Here is a 22,804-nt window from a genome sequence, read left to right on the forward strand (position 1 = left end):
GTCACACAGCTAGTAAGTTTCTGAAGCCAGATTTGAACTCAGGAAAATGAAGCTTCCTGACTTCAGGCCTGGCACTCTATCCACTGAGACACCTAGCTGTAGAGGAACGTAGAGGAATTGGCCTTTGCAAGGAGAAGGCCCACATCCTCATGCAAGACTGATGTTAAGGAGGACATAGCGGGGAAGATATGTGAGTGATGTAAGATGGAGTGTGGGGAAGTGAGGTCTCAGTGAATGATTTTGATTTTTTTCAGTAAAGTATGAGGCTAGGTCCTTAGCTAAGAGAGTGGCTGGGTTGGAGAAGGGGAAATGCAAGTGGGAGGATCCATTAAAGACTGTCTGATAGGTTTGGGATAGCAAATCAGTTAGGGAGATGTAAGGATTGCTTTGCTGCATTGAGGTCAAGTTGAGATTATATAAAATTGTAACGGATCCAGGCGGCATGGTTTCGTGATTTTTCTCCAGGTCTATTCAGCTGCATATGAATTAAAATGTAGAGAGTAAATAGTAGGTATAATCCAGGATTGAGGTTTGGCAAGGCACGATCATCAACTAGACAAGAGGCAAGGGATTCTAGAGAACTTAATGTAGTGCAGAAGTGGGTCAACAAGAAGTCTTCACTTATCGAAGCCTTCTCTTACAGGAGCATCCTTCAACCAATGGCAGGCTTGAAGTAACAAGTGCTCGTTATGGTCCTTGCTGTATTCTTACCCACATCAAATTTTGTCTGTTTGTCTGTTGTTTACCTAAAGCTCTAAACTCAAGAATATTAGGGAAAAGATGCAGAAAGACCATTAGGCCGAACATATTATTTGTTACTATTTTGGGAATAGATTAACTGTGGTATTCATAATGCTTTTCCAGTGCCCCCTCCTTAAGCCTAATCCCAACCCTCCGCACTACCATCTTTCAGCTCCAGCGCTTCTGGGTTGAAGTCTCTGTTCCTGAGGCAAAGCAACCAAGCTTTCCTTGAAGGAGTGTTAAAAGACATTCATCCCTTAGAGACTGCACAAATCCTTCCTAGGAAAGTGGTTCATACCTCTTTTAATAAAAGCATACTTCAGGTTGACAACTTTTGATAGCATTTATTTTTTTCCCCTGCATTTTTTTTAAAGAATTTATTGATATCCTTTGTTTTTGCATTACCTTCATTTCAGACTATAGACTTCCCTCCCTTCCTTACACAGGAACCTTCCCTTGTAACAAAGAATAACAAAGAAAGAAGGAGAGAAAGCAATTCAGCAAAAATTACTATCTCTGTGTGTTTGCAATACAGCCTTTCCCTGTTTTAGTGGAAAGTGTGTATAAATATGAAACACAGGAGTGAGGATATCCAGTAGTTAACGTTACAGTCAGTAAGACTCTTGCATGTGTCTTCATGTTCTAGTTCATTCCCCACCAAACCAATTTGAAAAAAAAAAAAAGAAAAAGAAAAAAAACCTGTGTAGACATAGTTCCTGTTCGTTGCTTTGCAGAGCCTTTAATGCGTCCTCTTTTGAGGCGGGAATAAGCTTTGGCTTCAAAAGGAGAGTGAGGTAGGAGGAGATTGGGTTTGTCCAACACTTTCTAAAGCAAAGGGAGTTTGTTACTACACTTCAAGGTGTTTAACAAAATCATTTGCATTTGAATGCTGATCCCTTTGAGTATGGGGCACACAGGAAACAGGCTTCTAAATGATAGATAAACTCTCCCTTTCTACAGGGAAGCTTCAAGTCAGGGCAACTGTGCTCTGGCCCCAAGGCTTAAGCCAAATCCTCTTCAGATCATAGTTAATGCTGCACCTGATTCTACAGCAGCTGCTGCTTTTGAACAGTATGATGCTTCTCCTGCCCCAGAGGACTTGAAAGTAGCCTTTCTGCAGCGCTTTCAGCCTTTGTAGATGCAACGAGAAAAACACAGGTTGTGAGATGAACCCAGGATTCCAGTTTGGGAATTCACCACCCAGCACTTAGCAGTCAGTGAGTTGAACCATTTGTCAATGCTTCCCTTCATAGCCATGGTTTAACTAGAAGAAAAGGTGACTATCTCAAATGGTGAAATGTTTGTGCAGAAATTTTTCCAGATGATACATTTGGTTATAGTGTTTGTTTTTTGTTTTTTTTTTCCTACGAATGTATGAACATCTGATTTTTTTTTTCCAAGAGGTTATTCAAATCACTTCTCTATAAGGGAGGGGCCTGGAAGGGAGGAAAAGTGACGAAGCAGGTGTGTGTGTGTGTGTGTGTGTGTGTGAGAGAGAGAGAGAGAGAGAGAGAGAGAGAGAGAGAGAGAGAGAGAGAGAGATTTCTTGAAGATCAGTTTCAATAACATCATCCTTAAAAATAAAGACATTTAGGATAGAACTTCTGCTTCACTGAATTGCCAAGGCGACCTTTAGGGCAACCCTGTTAATCTTGGAGATTACAGGAAGGTCAATATAGCCACTGATCCATCCTTTCCTGTGACCTAGACTGGAATGCCACCCACTAACTCTCATGCTTTTCAAGTCAGTTTCCTCTAAGCACAAGTCAGCTCTTTTTATTTTTTGCAATAGAGTAACCTGAAACCATACTATAGCTATAAGAGCACTTACTGCTATATATCCCAAAGGAAGTGAAACTTTATGAAGGTTATGAAAATTAGGATATGGTCATTGTGAAATCTCAGGGTATCTTTTAATTGAACCCTCATAGATATTCACTTATCCTGGGCTAGGATAAAATTGAGCAGGACCTCATTAAAGAAAATATCCATATATGACTAGGGTAGGTGAGAGATGCAGGAATATAGGTCATGGTTTGAAAATAAATAAATAAACAAAAAAATAAACTATTACATCCTGATATGTCAATAGAAGCATCTTTTCCTGGGCTGTAGCCCTGATAGGGGCTTGGGATTCATTACACATTAGGTTTATTTTGGGACTCACAGATTTAGAGCTGGAAGGCACCTTAGAGACTATCTAATTTAACACCCATATTTTATAGATGAAGAAGTTAAGAGGCTTGCCAAGGTCACATATATACTAAGGTGCAGAACTGGGGTTTGAACTCAGTTCCTCAGATTCCCTTATTCATTGCTCTTTTTTCTATACTCTGCTGCATTTTCTGAGAGGCAAGGGCTTGGGGTGAGATGCATCAATGAAAAATGTAGGTGTATTCTCTGTGCACAAAGACTTGGCATAACAAAAATAGCTTTTGCACCACAAAAGCTATTAAGTATAAACCAGTAATAATTGATATAATTTAGAAGATAGAGGTGTTGGTGGCACAGTGCTTACTCTTGAGAGAGCCTGGCACCTACCATTTCTGGAAGAAGTATTTGCATCTTTAATATTCAGTGTGATTGCAGAAGAATACTGTGGTTGTTTCATGAAAGGAACTCTCCACCCCAATGCTGAATGGATGTGGTTAGATATTTAGGTAGTTTTCTGCCCTGTTTCAATAGCTGTGAATTTCAAGGGGGAATGGAATAGCTTCAGTGAAAAGAATGCTGAGGGGAGAATCATGTTTTTTGCTGCCATCTACAGATGTCAAAGTGCATTTCTATAAAGTCTCAGCAAAGAAAACAGGTCATCCTAGAGCAGAAATGAATGAAAATGTGTCTAAAAGATTTTTAAAAATATATTTCATAAATATATCCTGATAGTAATAACATTTTGAGTACAGTATTGGAGTATTTTATTTTGCTTACTCTTCTGGCTAAAAATGTTATCTGTAGCAATCAGCAGTATTGTCTTTTTAACATTTCAAATTATCAGAGTGAAAATTTGTGTTATTATGAATGTCACAACACTGGAATACTGGAAGTATTGATATCTAAGGTCATGTCTAGCTCTAACAGTCTGTAAGTCTATGACATATTCAGAAATGAGTCTGAGGGTTGTCTTTCAGGGATAGTTTAGCTTCAGTACTGACTGTAAGAAGTGTGATTAAAAGTGAGTTGTAGGGAATTTTATGAGGATGAATGATAAACTGGATAACCTTTTAAGGTCCCTTCTATGACAGACCTGCTGGGGGAAAAATGATTTAGAATAACATATACTGCAGTAAGATGGTACCTTTAGCTGCTTCTGCCCTCATGTTTCATTCGTATATTTGCCAGGCTTATAATGACACCTTGCAAACATCTTTTTGTATTATTACTTAAAGGGTCAAATTTAGACAGGGATTACTGGAAAAGCGCTGGATGGAGAGAAAAGAAATGGCCATTAAGGAAACAAAGGAACAAGAAGAAAGAGAGAAGAGGCTAGAGGCCCTCAGGAAACAGGTGGTTTTGTTTAATTTGAGTATTTGAATATGCAATTAAAGATGCTTCTAAATACTATAATGTGATAGCTACTAAAGTTAATTTCAAGACATCTGCTTTTTGAAGTCAAACTCTTCAGAATTTGGATACATTATAGGGATTTAGATCTAGATGACACCTAGTTCACATAGGTCACCTCTTTTATTGGAAAGATATGAAAACTGGGCATCAGACAGTAGAAGTGAGAAGTACCTTGCTGGTCACTCAGTCAGCCACAGAGCTTGGATTCCAACCCAGATTTTCTAGTGCTCTTTCTAACGCAGACCTTCACTCAAAGGAGAAGAGTTGTTCATTGAAATCACATTTATGTTATCTGAAATGGCCAGTTCCTGAGTTTATTTAAACTTCATCCACACCTTTAGAAATCTCTCCTAAGACTCAGTGCCTCCATGTCACCTCTAGTTTGTTAACACTTTGATAATAATTGAGAGTAGTAAAATTCTGCCATAATAGCCCAGGGATTAAAACAGTTGCAAAGAAGCTGTTAGGCCTTTGCCTGGGCTTTGAGACGTCCTCAATTCAAGAGAACTTATAACTGCTTTTTAAATACAACATTTCTGCAGAATTGAGGGTTATGTAATAGTATTTAATACCTGAAGCAATAGTTCACTTGCTATGGGTATTGAAAGTAGATAACAAGAATAAAAAGTTAAGGGCTGGAATTTCAGGTCATGTGACCAACAAGATGGAGGACTAGACATTTTCTCTGACCCCATGATCTTTCAAACCTCTTCAAAACAGAAAACATACACCCAAAATAAAGTGAGTTCAGCCGTCTCCATGATCTAGCACACCAAGAATACAAGAGAAATTTTTAACAAATATACATGAACTGATGCCTACCCTGAGCTCAGTCAACAACCCTCCATCAATGCCTATTATGCTCCCAACAGCAAGGCTGCACTAACCAACCCAAGGACCCAACACATACGCTTGCAACAAAACTCAATTCTATACCCCAGTCCCCCCTTTCTCTTTCCAGTACTGTGGAGATCCTGGCTCCAGGATGCAGAAATTTGCTTGGACTGAGACAGTCATTTGGTGCCACACCAGCAGCTTTCTATGCTGCAAAAGATCTCTGTTGGAAAACAGTGGAACAGAGGCAAAGTGATAGGACAAATATTTGGGCCTGAGATAGAGCTCAACCCCCTCCCAAAGTCCCTACCCCAAGCCTTAGAAACCTAAACTACAGAAATAAACCCATGACTTTTAGTGCCAGATGAGAGGACTGAGGAACAGAGGGAGTAGGACAGGGGACTAGGACAGGACATTGGATGTGAGGCACTGTGAGGAACTTCATTAAATTTTAGGGAAAGAGTACTATGTTCAGCTGGGGCCATTTCTGTTCCCTAAAGTGTTGCTTGGAGCAGAGACCTAGGCTAGTAAACTGTGAATTGCCTAGAGTAGGAGGAGGCTGAGATGCTTTGAAATCCAGCTTCCAGAGAAACTACCATCAGAGGGGAGGGAGTCAGGAAGTGAGCAACAGGTGGAAATAAGTGCCGAAAAAGACTAACTTATCCAACATTTCAGGAAGGAGAAAAACTCTAAGACCTTGAACATAAGCAGATAAATCAACAGGGAAAACATGAACAGATGAAGAAAATATGGTCTCCAGATCTAGTAAATGAATAAATACTGTGAACTGAAGGAAAACAATCCAATGTTTGATAAGACAGAGAACCCTGTGAAATTTGAGGAGAACATAGAACCACAATACACTATTCCTGAGTGGTTAAAAGAGAAATGAGAATTATGAGAGCAAATTTTTTGCCTACACAACAAAAATAATGTGCAGGATAGTCTGCACATTAAGTCTGCTGCAATGGCAAGTCTCACCAAAGACTCAAAAGAGAGAATAATAAATTAGAGATGCAAATATACATAAATGAAGGGTGATCTAGAATAAGGAAGCAAAAAATAATAACATTAAAAGAAAATATGGTCATTATCCATGCAAAACATACTATCATACTAAGTATGCACTAAACATAGTACATCGTACACAGTACTGAACATACTAAGACAGGTTGTATAAAGAAAACCAAAGGATCATAGGTCTTCTAGAAGAACAAGACAAGACAAAAAAACAAAAAACAAACAAAAAAAAAACCAGCACCTGAATACCATATTGTAAGAAATAATACAAAAGAACTGCCCAGAACTTCTGAACTTAGAAAATGAAATGCCAATTGAAAGAATTCATAGATTGCCTCCAGAAAAACACCCAAAGCCACAAATTCCAAGATATATGGTGTTTGAATTTAACAATTTAATTAAAAAACAACAAAGTTCTCCAAATGATCAAGAGAAAGACCTTCAAATACAAAGAAAAGGAATTTTTTTTTCTTTTTGTATGGGTTTACATTTGAACTGTCTTATCATAGAAGCACAGGATTTAAAACTAACTAGAATAATATGGAGACAATGTGGTAGAGGAGAAAAAGTGCTATTTCTGGAGTCAGAGCAATTAGGCTCAAATTCTGGCTCTGATCCTTGCCTGTGTGACCTTGGGCAAATCACTTAACCTGGCTCAGCCTCAGTTTCCTCATCTTTAAAATGAGGGTATTGGACTAGGTGGTCTTGAAGGTCCTTTCTAGGTCTTGGTTTATGATCCTGTGAGGAAGTCATCTAGTCATAGGTTCCTAGATATGGAGCTAGAAAGATTCTCAGAGGCCATCTGGGTAAACCCTCTCATTTTACAAATAAGAAAATTCAGGCCCAGAGAGGTCAAGTGAATTTCCCAAAGTCACACATACACACACACACACACACACACACACACACACGCACACACACACAGAGCAGAGTCATTATTTAAACTGATTTTTCTGACTCCGAATTCAATTTTCTTTACACTAATACACCATGATTATATTATGGAACTACTAAGCATTTGCTTAGAGGCATATAAGTTACTTTGATTCTTTATACTTTTCTGGGGTGTGATGGGGGTGGAGGTCGGGGAGGACATAGTAGCTGTGACCTGCACCCCCTGAAAACTACCTAATGATCTGGTACAATGGGAACTGGTTCAACCAGAATCTAAAGATACTCTGAACCCTTGAATTTAATGCTACCCTTTAGTTTACCCAAACCTCCTTTACTCCGGATTGACTTAAAAGAGATTGTGCTCACGAGAGAGCTGTGTCAGCCAGTTTTCATAGTCACATTTTACCAAATGTGCAGGATATTGATGTTGAAGTGAAACTTTGTGATGCTTGTTAGGTATTTGCAGGGACATAAAAATTAAGTCCACTTGCCATTTGCACTTCCCTGGGTTGATATTGCTCTATTCATTTTTCAACAGCCTGGAATCAGAAAGAGAACCAAGTTAGATTTTTAAGTATATGGTCTCATGATCCTGTTTTTAACTATTGATTGCAGTCTTGAGATTCTTAATTTGAAATTAATCTGCTTTGTAGGTTTCTAAGATAGGTTTTGTGGTTTTATTATTATTCATTTTATCTTCTCCTCTGGATTTTTGTTATATTAATCAACTTTTCAGGCTTTAGTACAAATTGGTTAAAGATAACTAAAAATAACTAATTTGCTTCTGCATCATTTAGCTTTGTTGCACATTCTAATTAGCATCATTTTCTGTTCTGTTAGGTTTCCATTGTGGCCCAAGTTGATCATGTTAGAATGATGGCAGATACATTGGCCTCAAAAGCCAGAATGGGAATTGGAACCGAAGAAGAATTTGTTCTTCAAAAGCCACTCTTCAAATTGAATACATATACAGAACCCCAGGTCATTGTTATATTTGGTGGATTGTGATTTGAGAAAATTAGAATGATCAGGGTGGATAACTGTGCTGTGCTAATTATGATTAGAGTCAAACTAGCCTGGGGCAATTGGGGCTCTGTTCAAGATACTTTTATGTTGAAGAGAAGCAAGACCTCCCTCCAGCCCCACCACCTCTGCCCCTTGACCCAAAAGACTCATTTCCTAATTCCTTCTTACCCATTTGGGGTTGCTGTGACCTGAGGTCCATGTCCTTCCTGTCCCTATCCCAAACCACCTTCTCCCCTGGAGTGGAGTAGAGAGTTCCCTCTTCTCACTTTTGAACATTGGTTTGGGGGCATCTGTTGGGAGAGGGGCTGGTCACCATGGATGAACTAAGAAGATTGACTTGGAAAGGAAAAGGCCAGGTGGCCTACTACCCCTCTCCCATTCCTCTACCTCACTTAGTAAAGTCAGCCTTATCACTACCCATTTCCCTATCTTCCTCTGCCTCCATTTCCAGTATGATCTTCCTACCTTTCTAGCCTTCTTATACCTTACTCTCCTCCATGTCTAATTACACTGGCGTACTTGTAGTTCCTCCAACTTGAAACTCTTTCCCTGATCTCTGTGCCTTTGAACTCACTGTCTCTTATGCCTGGAATGCTCTTCCCCCTCACCTCTGCCCCTTAGATTCCCTGGCTTCCCTCAAGACTCAATTTAAATTCTAACTTTTGCAGGAGGCCTTTCCTAGGCTTCCTACCCCAAGCCAGCTAATACATATTATTATTACCTTTCAGGCTACCCTTATCTACTCCATATATGTCATATAAATATAAACACACATATACACATATATACATATATATACACATACATATGTATGTGGTTATTTGCATATTATCTCCCCCTTTAAAATGTATGATTCTTAAGGCAGGGATTGTTATTGGTTTTTGCTTTTATTTGTATCTCCAGTTCTTAGAACTAGTGCAGTTCTTGATATATAGTAAGAGCCTTATAAATGCTTGTTGACTGATTGTTTGACCCTTTAGAACCCACCCCTGGATCAGCTACTTACCAGCTATATGATCTTAGGAAAGTCACTTCTCCTCTTTAAGTCTAGTTTTCCCATCTATAAATGAGGAAGTTAAATTAGATGACCTCCAGTTTCCTTTCTGACTCTAATTCTATTATCCCAGTTCTCTTCCTCTCACATTCCTACCATCTTTCTGGTGCGCACTGAAATCTAACTTTCTCTTGAAAGTAGCTCACACCTTGGCATCCAACCCCAGCTGTTCCTTCTCCCACACATTCTAACATGAAGAGCCAGCAGAAACTGGCATATTTCTTGTTCCCTCTTGCCACTTTTAGGTCCTCTCTAGTCTGTCATCACTCAGCAACTACATCTAGTTCTTTAAAGTTCATTCTTCCTGTCCAGATCCTTGTTATAGTAGAGTATGGACTCCACGTAGTTCTCCCTGCTCTCTGATAAGTTCAGTAGCTGGATCACAATCTTTTTTCTCATCCTGAATCCTTACCAATTCAAATAACCTTGTCTCCGAACTCTTCAACCTTTTCAACACTCACGACCTCAGTCACATGTTTACCTCAACAAAGCACATAATATACCTTAGATCCAATCCTCCCTGCAAATGAACTTACCCCAGTTGTTAGGAATCCTATTTAGGTCTATGATGATGACAAAGTAAAGCTCTTAAGCTATGAATTGTCTTCTGGCATTTGAAAACTGTGGTTTGAACCATCTTTGTAGTCAAGATGTAATACCTAATTAGTGTATATTATTTCATAATAATGCTAGTTAATAGAAAATATTTGAATAAATAGTTAATACCCAAACTGTTTATGTAAAGTTATTTTCAAAATCTATCACTGACTTTTTTTTTTAACCTTTGCAAATGTAAAAGAGAATGTATCTTTTAAATTCCCCTTGAAGGGCTAATTTTATGCTTATATTTGGTTGCTTAATACTCCTATACTGCACCAAAGAAGGTCCTTCTAGTTCAATGTTCTCATAATGTGGAAATTATTTTTAAATCTTTATAATCCTTTAAAAGGAAACACTGATAAAGCTTTCCTACATCTTTTTTCTATTTTTGGCTACATTTTTAAAAACTATTTTGACTATTACAAATACCCAAATTTACTACAAAGGACATATGAAGAAAGATGCTATATGCATCCAGAAAAAGAACTGATAAATAGAGAGATGTATAGAATGCTTTTGCATACACATACACAGAGATTTGTGTCTAATGGTAGCCATCTCTAGGGTGGGTGGGGGAGAGAAAAAAAAAGAAATGTATGTGATAACTTTATTATATATTTAAAAGGAATAGCAAGTTGTACAAAATAGATTTTCAGTCTCATATATAATAATCTTTTAAAAATTATATTGTTATGGAAATGCTTATTTTATTCCATAAATTAAAAATAAAATAAATTTTAAAAAGAATTAAAATAGATGGGAAATTTTATGCATAAGGAATATTGCTTAGCATAACAAAAAAGTAGAGTACCTACTCTTTTTTTTTTGGGGCGAGGTATTCGGGGTTAAGTGACTTGCCCAAGGTCATACAGCTAGTAAGTTTCAAGTATCTGAGGTCAGATTTGAACTCAGGTCCTCCTGACTCCAAGGCCAGAGCTCTATCTATTGTGCCACCTAGCTGCCCTGAGAGTACCTGTTCTTTAGAGTAACAGGATTAAAGAAGGCCAACACTACACATAAATATGCAAATGTGAAGGCTTTGAGTTTGTGTCATATAAGGATAGTTTGAAGGAACTGAGGATGTTTAGCCTGAAGGACAGTAGGAAGAGGAACCCACCGCTTCTCTAGGCACCCCATCCAACTTTTGAACAGCTGTAATAGTTTGTGATCCTAAAATCAAACTGAAATTGAGCTCTTTGCAACTTTTGCCCATTACTCATGGTTCTGTCCTCCAATCTTTCCTCCAAACGACAGCTCCAGTTTAGCTGGAGCCCATTTGTCAGGTAAGTCAAAGTGATCATTTCTTTCATTTATGGGTCAGACTAGGTAGTTGCTGAAGACCTTTCTAACTTTCAATTTCTGTGATTCCTTAGACCACGAAAAAAAGTACATGTATTTGGCTTTTGTGAATGAATAAATATCTTTGAAAGATTTTTGGTGTACGAGACTATCTCAAACCCTGCCTTAATTTTTTTTTCAATGATTGCATGTTAACTATCACGAACCCTTCTAATTCCTTAAAGAAAAAAAGGGGAAAACTCTATCAGTGTTCTTTTTATTGGATTGGAATACTTAAAACAAAACAAAACAAAACAAAAAAACAAACCAACTTTCCTTCCTAAACCAGTTCTCCCAGAGTTTCTGGTTTCTGTTAATGGCATTCCATTTGCCTAGTCATGCAGGCTATCTTAAGATTCAGTCTTCTATGACAGCTCCCCTTTCTTCTCAAGCTACCCTAATTTAATCCTTCCAATCTTAATCTAAGGCCTATCCAGTATTCAGTAATAATAAGAGCTAACATTTGTATCGTGCATTAAGGTTTGCAAAATGCTTGATCCTCACAACAACCCAGGGAGGCAAATACTATTATCCCAATTTTATAGGTGAGAAAACTGAGGCAAACAGAAGCTAAGTGATTTGCCTAGAGTCACAGAGCTAATATGTGTCTGAGGCAGGATTGAACTCAGGCCTTTCTGACTCCAAGTCCTGTGCTCTATCCTTTGCATCTCCTAGCTGCTTTTACTCAAATGATCTGTAATCTCATAGATGAGGGCATTCCCTCTGATAATGGATATTAAAATACCTTCATACCTGCCTCCTCAGTGCTGATCTTATCCTTGTCTTCCAATGAGTTTGTCACAGGGAGGTCAACCTAGATAAATGGTTGGGGCCCCCATAGTTTTTGCTTGGCATTAGGAAGATACTAATGAAGCAAAAGAGATGTCCACTAATTATCTCTTGTTTTTACCACATGACCAGCCCATCTTTTTTGCTCAAACATTTCTTCTGTGGCATCTTTTACATTGGTTCGCCTTCATAATTTGTTGTTTGTGTCATATGTTGCAGTTTGCTGCACCACCATGTTCCTGTTAACTTTTGGATAAAATTCATTTTTAGTTCTCTAGAGATTATATAACTTGTAGCTATACAACAAAACCAAGTTAATATTGCTATTTAAAAGGCTGGTTCTTTGTTTCAGGGAACAATTTAGGATCATTAAAAGAACTTTGTAATTTTACAAAAACAATCCGACCCATCTCCTCTGCCCATTAAATTCTGGGCCCAGCTCAATTTCCATTTGCAGTTTGTGTTTCATGTATACATATACAAACATGCATGTGTGGACCCATACATATATCATGTTTTTGATATGAGTACGTATCAATCTAGAAATTCGTCATTCTTTATCCACTTAGTTTTTCCTAGGTAGATAGGCCAAATTTTGAGTGATTATAGAGGTCATGCAGGAAACTTTTTGATGTTCTAAGATGTGATGCAATCATCACAATGTCATCTACAAATAGATGCATCTGGAGGACCTCACTATCTTAATAGGAATTACCCCTTCAACTTGGACTCATAAGCGTCACTATTATAGTAGTTGTAGTTATCACATACTTCTTTGTATTTTATTTATAGATGCATGTATTTTTTTTCTCTTACTAGAATATAAGTTCCTTGGTGTTAGAGACTATGACTCCTTGTACATCTAATCTGCTTCCATCATTAGCATAGTGCTTTGTACTTGGTAGGTATTCAGTAAATGTCTGAATGCTGAACTTTTCATTGAAAAATCAAACATTTTCTATTCTACTATATTTTTGTGCATTTCTACTAGACAAATGATTTTAAGGGTTTGGAGATTTCATATTTTTATCTAGTCATTTCATTTTTGTTTCCTTTTTCTTTAAACTTATGACTCCCTTTTCATCATCTGGGAGGACTTCAATGACACATGAAAGTCTTCATTTGCTAAAATCTATATGTGGTCAACTTCTTATCATTGTATCTCTTGGCACTTAACATTCATAGACTGAATGTAAGAGGAATAGGGTCCAATCAGCTGTAAATGAAAGAACAAAACTGAATTACTCATCTGTCTGTTCCCACTTAAAATCAGATTGATGGAGACATTGCCAGTCCTGCTTAAAATAGAAACTCAGTGATTTATTGGTTAAGTTGTATTGACTTATTTTCTTTCCAATAGTTGCTATTTATTTAAACTTGATCTATACATTGTCAAATCATTATGTGAAAATCTATTAAATAAATATTGGTACCTACTTTAATATCAGTGCAAGGAAAATGGAGCTTGGCAATATATATTTTGCCTCTGCAAGGAAGATGTTGTACAATTTTAGTCAATAAGTTTAGATATAAGGATAAACTGAAGCTAAGAAGATATTACCCCATCTCTTTGACACTTTAACTAATTAACAGTAAATTATTCACATGTAGTTTTTTATAGATCCAATGAGTTAACATATATAAAATGCTATGCAAACCTTAAAATATTATTTAAATGGTAGCTTTAAAAAAGTTTGAATTATATTACATGGCATTGATATTTTACTTTCAAAAGATTGTAAATAATTTTATTATGAACTACAATAACATGTTTACATACAAACATTTTATCTTCTGTAAAGAAAATGTGTATAACTTTGGAAACTATGACAGTGAATGTTGCTGGTATTCTTATTTAATTATATTTCATTTTCTTTCTCCAGATAATTTCTGACCCCAGACTTCGTATTGAGTTAGCTCTTCGAGAAGCTGGACTTCACAGAACACTTTATGCAAAAGAGATCTTGCCAAAAATTAGTCCTTACAAACTTCCAAGAAGAGACATGGCATCTACTGTCTTTCAGATGTAGACTTCAGTTGCAAGTCCCATCGTATACAAGCAAGAGCCTTCTTTTTGATTCAGATATAAACTATCCTCAAAAGAAATTTGTTAACTATTAATTTACTATGTCTTAGATACTTGATTATTAATATGTGGAGTGATTTCATTTGCAAATAAAATTCTTGTATGATTCTCATTACATATTGAATTGTTCCCCATATCTTTACAAAATAAAGTTTTGTTATCAGATTCCTTAAGAGTAGAATTTATGAAAGACATATATAGTATCATTTAAAAAGTTACATTTTGAGATTGATATTTTATATGATGAACACAAAATAACTTTGCAAAACAAAATAGTCATTGGAAAGAATTAGATAATATGTGGCTGCTGTCAGCTAGTCTTCATTTCCATTTGTTATTTCAGAATTTGACTTTTTAATTATGAAAGCTTCATTATCATTAATACTTCTATTATCCCTTGATTATTATAGGAGGAGACTCAACCTTTCTCTAAATTTAGAAACCAATTTGGTGCATCATGTTTACTGCAAACCAATCATCCAAGCAATTTCATTTTGCAAATTATTCCTTAAGAATAAATTAGAAACTAGAAATAGCATTTCAACCACAGGAATACTGAAATTTCTTTATTTTAGCAAAGAAAAATCTGTTGAAATAGATGGAATAATAAAAAGTTAACATTGTTTCAAACTCTCAAATTTCTAAATTATATACTCTCTGTCTCGATGATTCTGTAGAGAAACATAGGAAATAAAAACATGACAATTTTGTGACTTGATTTCTAGGAAACAACTAGATTTCTGTTGTTGGAATAACAAAGCATTGTTGTCAAGTGATATCCTAGGTGTGTGGGTGGTGGCAACACTACTGTTCCTACCACAATTGCTACTACTAATGGGAGCTGATAGGAGCCAGAGCCCAGATGGGAGAGTAAAGGGAGCATTCTAGCCAAACTCTCCCAACATCCTTCTCCAAACAACTTTAAAATGACCCATCCAATCGAATTTTAAAGTGGCATAACCAAAAAAAGGTCAGAGTGAGACATTTTTCCAGCTCAGGATTGGGGCTAGCCTGGAGCACAGTATAGTGGAGATACTAGTGGTGGGCCTTGGAGTCAGCAGCAACAGCAGCAACAGTAGTACCAGGTACTCTCACTATCCAGAGAGAATAAAGAGATTGGACACCCAGTGAAAAAGGAACTTACGAGGGACCCCTGTGCTAGCACAAGGCACAGGACTAAGTTCCCTTTGTCATCTCCATTGCTTATTACCCAGTTCTGCATCACAGAGGAGTGCTGGTGCCTGTGGTTGTAAGGAAGCAGGGACCTACCTGGATAAGGCTCATAGTGCAGACCTGTGACTACGCTTCTCCCAGATGACACCTTGGAAGTACCAAAATTCATCAAAAAGAAAAGTCAATCAATATTTATCGAGAATCAATGATTTACAAGGCACCATTAAAGATTCAGTCCCTTATCCCCTAGCATTTATGACCTGGTTGCATAGACAAAATAAATACACATAATTCTACATATAAAATTGTGGAATATAAAGACCAAGTGATGGTACAGACATTAACTACTTACAGAAATTCAGAAGACAGAGGGATTATTGTGGTCTGAGATGAGCTAAAAAGCCTTTGTCGAGAAAGTGAAAATTTAGTGGGGACTTGAAGACCAAGTAATGGTGAAAAAGGAGACCATTCCAGAAAGAACAATGGACTAAGCAAAGATCTCGAGGTAGGAAAGCACAATGATCAGCTAGGTGGCACAGTAGGTAGAACACTGGGGCTAAAGTTAAGAGTTTGAATCTGGCCTTAGATACTTCCTAGCTGTGTGACCCTAGGCAAGTCACTTAACCTCAGTTTCCTCATCTATAAAATGAGGATAATAATAGCACCTACCTTCCAAGATTGTTAGAACCAAATGAGATGATGATTATAAAGTGCTTAGCATAGTGCCTGGGACTTCCTCATTTCTTTCCTACTACCCAGAGACTGACCCAACAAGGTTCCCAGGGGTTTCTGCTCTCTTAAGAACACAAGGATAGGACTTATCTCCTTTGTGCTGGTCTTGAATGGTTAGAGTCATGGAGTGACACAGGGTCATTCAAAGAAAAGATCTTAGATATTGTAAGAAGGGAATTCTCTGGAGTATTCAATTCCTTACTCCTATTTGAATCATGAAAGTTGCGCAATCTTGTTTGCAATAATAGCCTTTCTCAGAGTCTCAGACTGTCTCCTGCAGGAATAGTGGCTGAGGAGGAGATGACTGTGACACTTGTATGGGTGCTCTATCTAAGAACGTACCAATATTCCTGTTCTCTTTCATTCTTTCAGTGATGATAGGTTACTCTACTGCCTGTAATGACCTGGTTGGACTGGTTTTTACCATTCATGTCCTGACAGGTGACTGTGACCTTGAAACCCAAGATATTTTGCTTTTTTCAGCCACTATGAAGTTGTGCTCTAATAACAAACACCTCATTAAACTCTCTTTCTTGTAGGGAGAATTGGAAATTAATGGCAGAATCATATAATAGATAGTCTTGCCAATTATACTGAGTAAGCCAAAGCATTGGGTCAAGTGAAATGAAGGAAAAATTGTATTTCCTCTTAGAAATTAGGAGAGAAAGAGAAATAGGCATCCTTCCTAGAGAGAAATCAGAGAAAGGGATTTATTTCAAGTAAATATGGTATTTTTTCTCTTTCACATCAATAATCAACAATCAATTAAAAAGTACTTCATTTCAAGACCTCTACATTCATAAATTCACATCATGACTCAGAAAGTCAAAAGGCCAAGAAACTACAGACAGATACTAAGTCAGAGGCAAGGAGATGCGAGATGGGTACATTTAATTTTTAAAAAAATAATTCTTTTTTGGGAGGTCATCAGTTTGTTTTTATCTGCATTTGGCTATGGCAGGAATGGGCTTATTTCCAACAGAGGCAGATGAACAGATAATATAATTTTATTGAGGCAAAAGGTGAAAATCCTACCCCTAAAATAAATTTAACCTCTCTGAGGGACTCTCAGTGCAGGAAACATGAAAGACTTCTGACTACATTGCTAAGGATTATGAAGTCCTGGGGGTTGGAGGGTCAGGAGAAGGAAACACTAGGAACAGGTGGTGTTTTTTATCACTACTGCCAATTAAAGGTAGGGGAGAAGAAGGTAGGTGTATTTTGGAAGTGGGTGGCTTTCTGAGAACATGGTGTTTGAGAATGAGATTTGATTACCTCAACAGCTGAAAATATATGGATAATGAACTCTTGGCTAGGGACAGAAATGAGAACTAATGCAAATTTATTTCCTGGAGTCTTGTGAATCTTATCTAGAAGCTTTAAACTGAAAAGGAATGGGAAGAGAAAACTTCCCAAAGATCTCTCCTCCCTATATCCCTTTGATTCAAAGTACCGTAGAAGGCTGCCTAAGTAAAAATTCTCTTGCCCATGCTACCCTATATTTCATGTCCCCATTTACCTAAACCTGTGCCTTCGTATAACCACTGTCCTCATTGATTGTGCTCTTTGAAACCCATTCTGTTGGTAACAAACTGATTTCTACAAGAAGCCCTTCATCGTCTTCCTTAATCTTAGTGCCTTTTCTTTCAGATTATTTCCAATTTACCTTTATATATTTTGTTCATATGTAGTTGCTTGAGTATTTTTTCCTCCATTAGACTTATGAGCTCCTTGAAAGCAGGAACTTTTAAAATCTTTTTATCCTCAACACTTAGCACAATGCCTGGCATGTAGTAGGTACTTAATAAATGTTTGTTGATTTGACTTGACACCTTTTTTTGTTTTTTTTTTTTGGGGGGGTGGTTAGGCAATGGGGTTAAGTGACCTGCCCAGGGTCACACAGCTAGTAAGTGTTATGTGTCTGAGGCCGGATTTGAACTCAGGTCTTCTGAATCCATGGCCGGTGCTCTATTCACTGTGCCACCTACCTGCCCCTTGACACTTTAATTAGATATATTTCTCTACTACTCCTTCCATCTTGCAATTATGGAAAGCTAACTCCCCTAGAAGACACATCCAGGATAGCTAGGTGTGTGTGTGGAAAAGACCAACCCTTTACCCTCTTATTCCCCCGCCCCAAACATCCTTAATCCTGGTTCCAAAGCCATCTCAGAATCCATCCTAGTTAGAGGAAAGGCTGTGGGTACCTTTGCTTTCACCTGGCTTTCCTCTTTCACCAAGGCTGTTTGATCAGATAGTTTGGGTAAGATGGGAGTCAATAACTCTTCCTTCAAATAAAATTGAGGACCATTAGGTCTTACTGTGTACCCTGCAACTGAACTTTCTTTAGTATATAGTCTTCCTCCATTAGAGTATGAGCTACTTGAGAGCAAGAACTGTCCAGCTTTTTCTATTTGTATTCCTAATGCTTAGCCAAGTGCTTGGCACATAGGAAGTGCGTAAAAATACCTTCATTTTTGGTCGTCTTCTCTAGTACAAGGTGTACCTTCTGTCATGCCATTCGACAAAATTGGGCCAGTAGAAAGAATAAGCTTAGTTTTGGCTCTTTGACACTATTTCCTGATGTTCCTTCTTCACTCAGTGATCTCTCTTCCTTTGACATTAACTCCATTCAGATATATCACCCCATTCAGATCTCAATGGCAATTATCTATTTTTGGATCATTTCCCTTTTTAAGGAGTTCAGTATCTGACTCACAGCATTTCTTTCCCCATTAACCCCTCCCCTTATACTTGAGGACTTCAAAATTCATGTTGATATCCTGTCAAACATCCCCCTTTTCAACCTCCTGACCTCCTATGTACCTTCCCTCCATAACAGCCACCTAGAGGAATGATCATTAATACCCTTGAATTTTTGTTGTTTTTCAGTTATTTCAGTCATGTCTGACTCTACATTATCCCATTTGGGGTTTCCTTGGCAAAGATACTGGAGTGGTTTGCCATTTCCTTTTCCAGCTCATTTTACAGATGAGGAACTAAGGCAAACAGGGTAAAGCAACTTGCCCAGGGTTACACAATTACTAAGTAAGTGTCTCAGAATGGATTTGAACTCAGGTCTTCCTGACTCCAGCCCCAGACTCTATCCACTATGGGAACTAGCTGCCTTAATGGTAATTCTAGCTATCATTAAATCTATCAATTAAAATCTCATTATAAGATGTGTCAAATGATATAAACCCAGAATTTGTGAGCCATTATTGAAGCACAGTTCTTGGTAATGCATGCTAACTATATTCAAGTATTGCTTCAAGTATTTGAAGAACTGGCAGGTGGAGGAGGGATTAAACTTGTGTAGTTCAATTCTAGAAGAGCCATAAAGTCACCTGGGACAGTGTCTGGCTTGATATAAAGAGAACCTTCCAAGAAGTGAGATCTACAAAAGAAGAGATGTGAGAGGGGACTCCCACTTGATCGCTTTATAGAGGAGAGAGGTAGATGTGTTTCATACAATATATGTATTTGCATATTTTAAAAATATATGAATTAGTGATAATGGGCAGCTAGTTGGCACAATGGATAGAGTGTCAGGCCTGGAATCAGGAAGATTCATCTCCCTGAGTTAAAATCTGGCTGCAGATAATTCCTAGCTGTATGACCCTGGGCAAGTCATTCTACCTTGTTTGCCTCAGTTTCTTCATTTGTAAAATGATCTAGAGAAGAAAATGGTAAACCACTATAGTATTTTTGCCAAGAAACCCCTAAATGAGGTCACAAAGAATTGGACATGACTGAATAACAAAAAGTGATAATGGTTTTTTCTTCTTGTTTTTTGTATTTAAAAATACCATTTGTTATGTGGGATGGCTCTCTGCAAGGGTGAAAGATACTGAGGGAAATCATGGTAGGTTAAAAAAAATAGAAAACATTAGTCCTGCAGAGAAGAGGCCAGTTCTTTCCACCACCTGTCAACCAACTGCAATAGGCAAGTCACTATAGTTGAAGCAGCACTCCAAGGAAGAGACAGGATGCAGCATGTGCCAAGCAAGGAAAACTTCCACCAACACCTTGACTGCAATCTCTGCTCTGATGGAGGCATCCCAGGATTCTGAACACCAGGGCCCTTGGGAATGGCAATGCTTCTAGCCCTGTACCCTTAGCCAGGATTCCCAAGGTCACCTGGAAAGCAACCCTGAGGAGATGCAACTTGACAATTGCTCCTGCAGGTGATACAACCACAGTGACTAAAATCCAAAAACAAAACCTCTTGCCACCAAAGTTCTTGGCACTGTCAAGTAGTTCAACACCAGAAACTGATATTTTATCAGTGGAAATGACATTAAAGAAGAAGCCTTAACATTTACTTTGCCCCTGCACCCTAAAGACCATGCGAGTTGTCCATCCCATTTGCAGCTGAAATCCTTCAGTGTTGTTTCCTTGATTAGAATGTGAGCTCCATGAGGGCAGGGTCTATCTTGCTTTTCTAGTTTATTCCATCAGTTTTCATGGTGCTTTACACATAGTAAGTGCTTAATAAATGCTTTATTCATTTGCACATTTATTAAAAACTTGTTTTTAAAAATCTAGAGATGTCCTAAAGTTGTATGGTTTGACTTGGGCTGGGAGTGGGTTTACAGTCTCAAGCAGAGGCCAGCTGACTTCTTGTCAGATATATTATTTAGGAGATTCTTGCTAAGGTACGGAATTGACCAGATAGCCTCCAAGGAGCCTTCCAGCTCAGATTTTGTGATTTTCTGCCTCTCTTCCCTCTTCACCTCTGGGCATCAACTTTGCTCCTGAATGTCTCATCCACTCCATTTTTATTACCTCCCCTTCATCCCAACTCTTTCCCCCCTTGGGTGACATCTTTTGTCTCTATTGATGCCTGCATTTTAGCATGGGATATTTGATCAATACTAAGAGCGGGTCTGAAGCCTCCTTACTCTTTTACTGTTAAAGTGATGCCAAAGAAGTTATATAAAGACAGTAGTAAACTGTCGCAGGAAGATTTGTTTTCCAAATAGCAGGCATTGATCCTGTAGCAATATTCTATTGCATTGGTATCCTTCTGTTCTATCTAATGACTGTGGTGGATTGAATCATTCTTTTGAAGGATATTGATATCTTAGCCATATTTATTCAGTGCCTTCCTGGCTCTGATATAATCTGCTTTTAAAAATAGTTGTTTGCAGGCAATAGCTGATCCACAAATCTCACAAAAAGAGAGTTCAATTTAACAAGAAAATAGTGAGTTCTCTGATATTTTATTTAAACCAGCAAGGATTTTTTATTTTAAACTCAGCTACTGTAACCCTATAAAATTCTTCCCAATGTATGCAAGTTAGTCTTTAGCCTTTAACTGCCATCTGCTATTCCATAACCCCTTAAATGGCATAATTCATTCTTGGCTCTTTCATGTATGAACCTTAGCTATCCCTCAAACAAAGGAAAGTCTTTGGTGGGGATCTGGAGGTGATCACATGAACTTCAGAGAAATCTTTTGTTCCAAAATTTGAAAAATGGAATATTTGGTTAAATAAATCGAAGACATTGCACCTCACAGGTAAGACAACTGCTTAGACTAAAAAGAAAATGATCTCTTTGGGCTTCCCTGAGTTTTACTCTAATCGGGCTTTAACCACAAGGTCTTTGTATAAGTTAGATGTGAATTCTTGATTATTTGTACCCATGAAGCTCTAGCAGTGTGAATAATCAAAGAAATGATGCTTATATGCCCCACCCCACTCCCCACCAATTGTGTGGACTGAGAGGAGGCTTGGAGAAGGCTCTAGTTGAATGATAAGTAGTGGTGAAGGAACATGGCCAAATTAATTCCACGATGGGCAAAGGACAGACTAAGCAGTTGTACTGCGAGACTGTCTCAGGGCAATAACTTCCCTTTGATCCTGTCAATAATTCCCAAGTCATGTGTGTCATCATCAGTAAATGATATGCCACTTTTCCCTTGCCCCTATTCTGTGTTGTGCATCTAGCTTCTTTCTTTGTAATGTGACAATTGAATCATGACTTCTAAAATGACCAGCTGTAGCACGAGCTTGTAATTGGGTGAAACCCCTGGGAGGCTGGTGGTTGGGATGGGGATGGGAGGGTGGGAATGTAAGAGAACAGGTGCCAGTAATGGACAATACTCAGTGTTGATCACTCACCTGTGGCAAAACAGGAGTCAGCTGTATTTTCTTTTTTACCTCAAGTAATAAACAGGCAACAATGCCAAACTGTTCCTCGTGATTATTGTGTTCCAAGAAATGATGACCGGCAACAAGTCTCGATTGGGGCTGCAAATATAACGTGATATGGAAACAATAAGAATTCACAATACAGAAAATATCTGTTTATATTTTTGAATAGGAGGTGGGGCCAAATCCAATAGCACAGATGGTTTCTGCTAACTCTGGAATACCCACAGGGCTTCATGCTGTTAATGATTAAGCTACTGTAGGCAACAACACGCTTATCTAAGTAATTTTAGAAAAAAACACACACACACACTCCTAAATTACTACCTTTTGGAAGAATAATGCCAGAGCAGTCCTATACAGAAACTATCATGTTGGCCTCTAGGTTGCCTGATGGATTTTTAAGCCACTTTCTACTTGTGAAAAAAATAAAGTTTAAATTCAGGTTTAGGGTAACAGTGAAAAATAACTTAATTTATCTCCTCTTTCTTCCCCCGAGGAAAATTGCTCTGCTCAGTTTTTTGAGGGAAAGTTCAGCTATAATCACAGAGTGATTGACAACTGCATTGGAAGGACTAAAAAACATGCTATTGAAAGGAAAAAAATGGCTGACAAGTGCATAGCCAAGCTGCATGGAGACTAATGTGGGTGTGATGCCTCACATGTTCAGTTACCCAGGGAATCATGGCAGAGGCATTTGATGATTGTTTATTAAAACCTATGGAGAACAGGGGGCAGTCTCTGAGGAGAAAAAATATAGTAACCACCTGTAAAATGGGAGAAAAGGACTCC

The 22,804-nt window shown here is 38.0% G+C and overlaps 1 protein-coding gene across 1 annotated transcript in view; it reads left to right on the forward strand.

Moving 5' to 3' along the window:
- The window catches only part of LOC114045798 (coiled-coil domain-containing protein 148-like), a 194,003-nt gene extending 180,024 nt beyond the window's left edge, over positions 1–13,979 (forward strand). Inside the window, exons 12-14 of the mRNA XM_027865978.1 lie at positions 4,131–4,248; positions 7,897–8,037; positions 13,747–13,979. Of these exons, the coding sequence (XP_027721779.1) occupies positions 4,131–4,248; positions 7,897–8,037; positions 13,747–13,893 (406 nt within the window). The 3' untranslated portion in view covers positions 13,894–13,979. The remainder of the gene's footprint in view (positions 1–4,130; positions 4,249–7,896; positions 8,038–13,746) is intronic.
- The last annotated feature ends 8,825 nt before the right edge of the window (positions 13,980–22,804 follow it).

This window comes from Vombatus ursinus, unplaced genomic scaffold (genome assembly GCF_900497805.2).
Source record: "Vombatus ursinus unplaced genomic scaffold, bare-nosed wombat genome assembly UNPS02014779.1, whole genome shotgun sequence".
Taxonomy (NCBI): Eukaryota; Metazoa; Chordata; class Mammalia; order Diprotodontia; family Vombatidae; genus Vombatus; species Vombatus ursinus.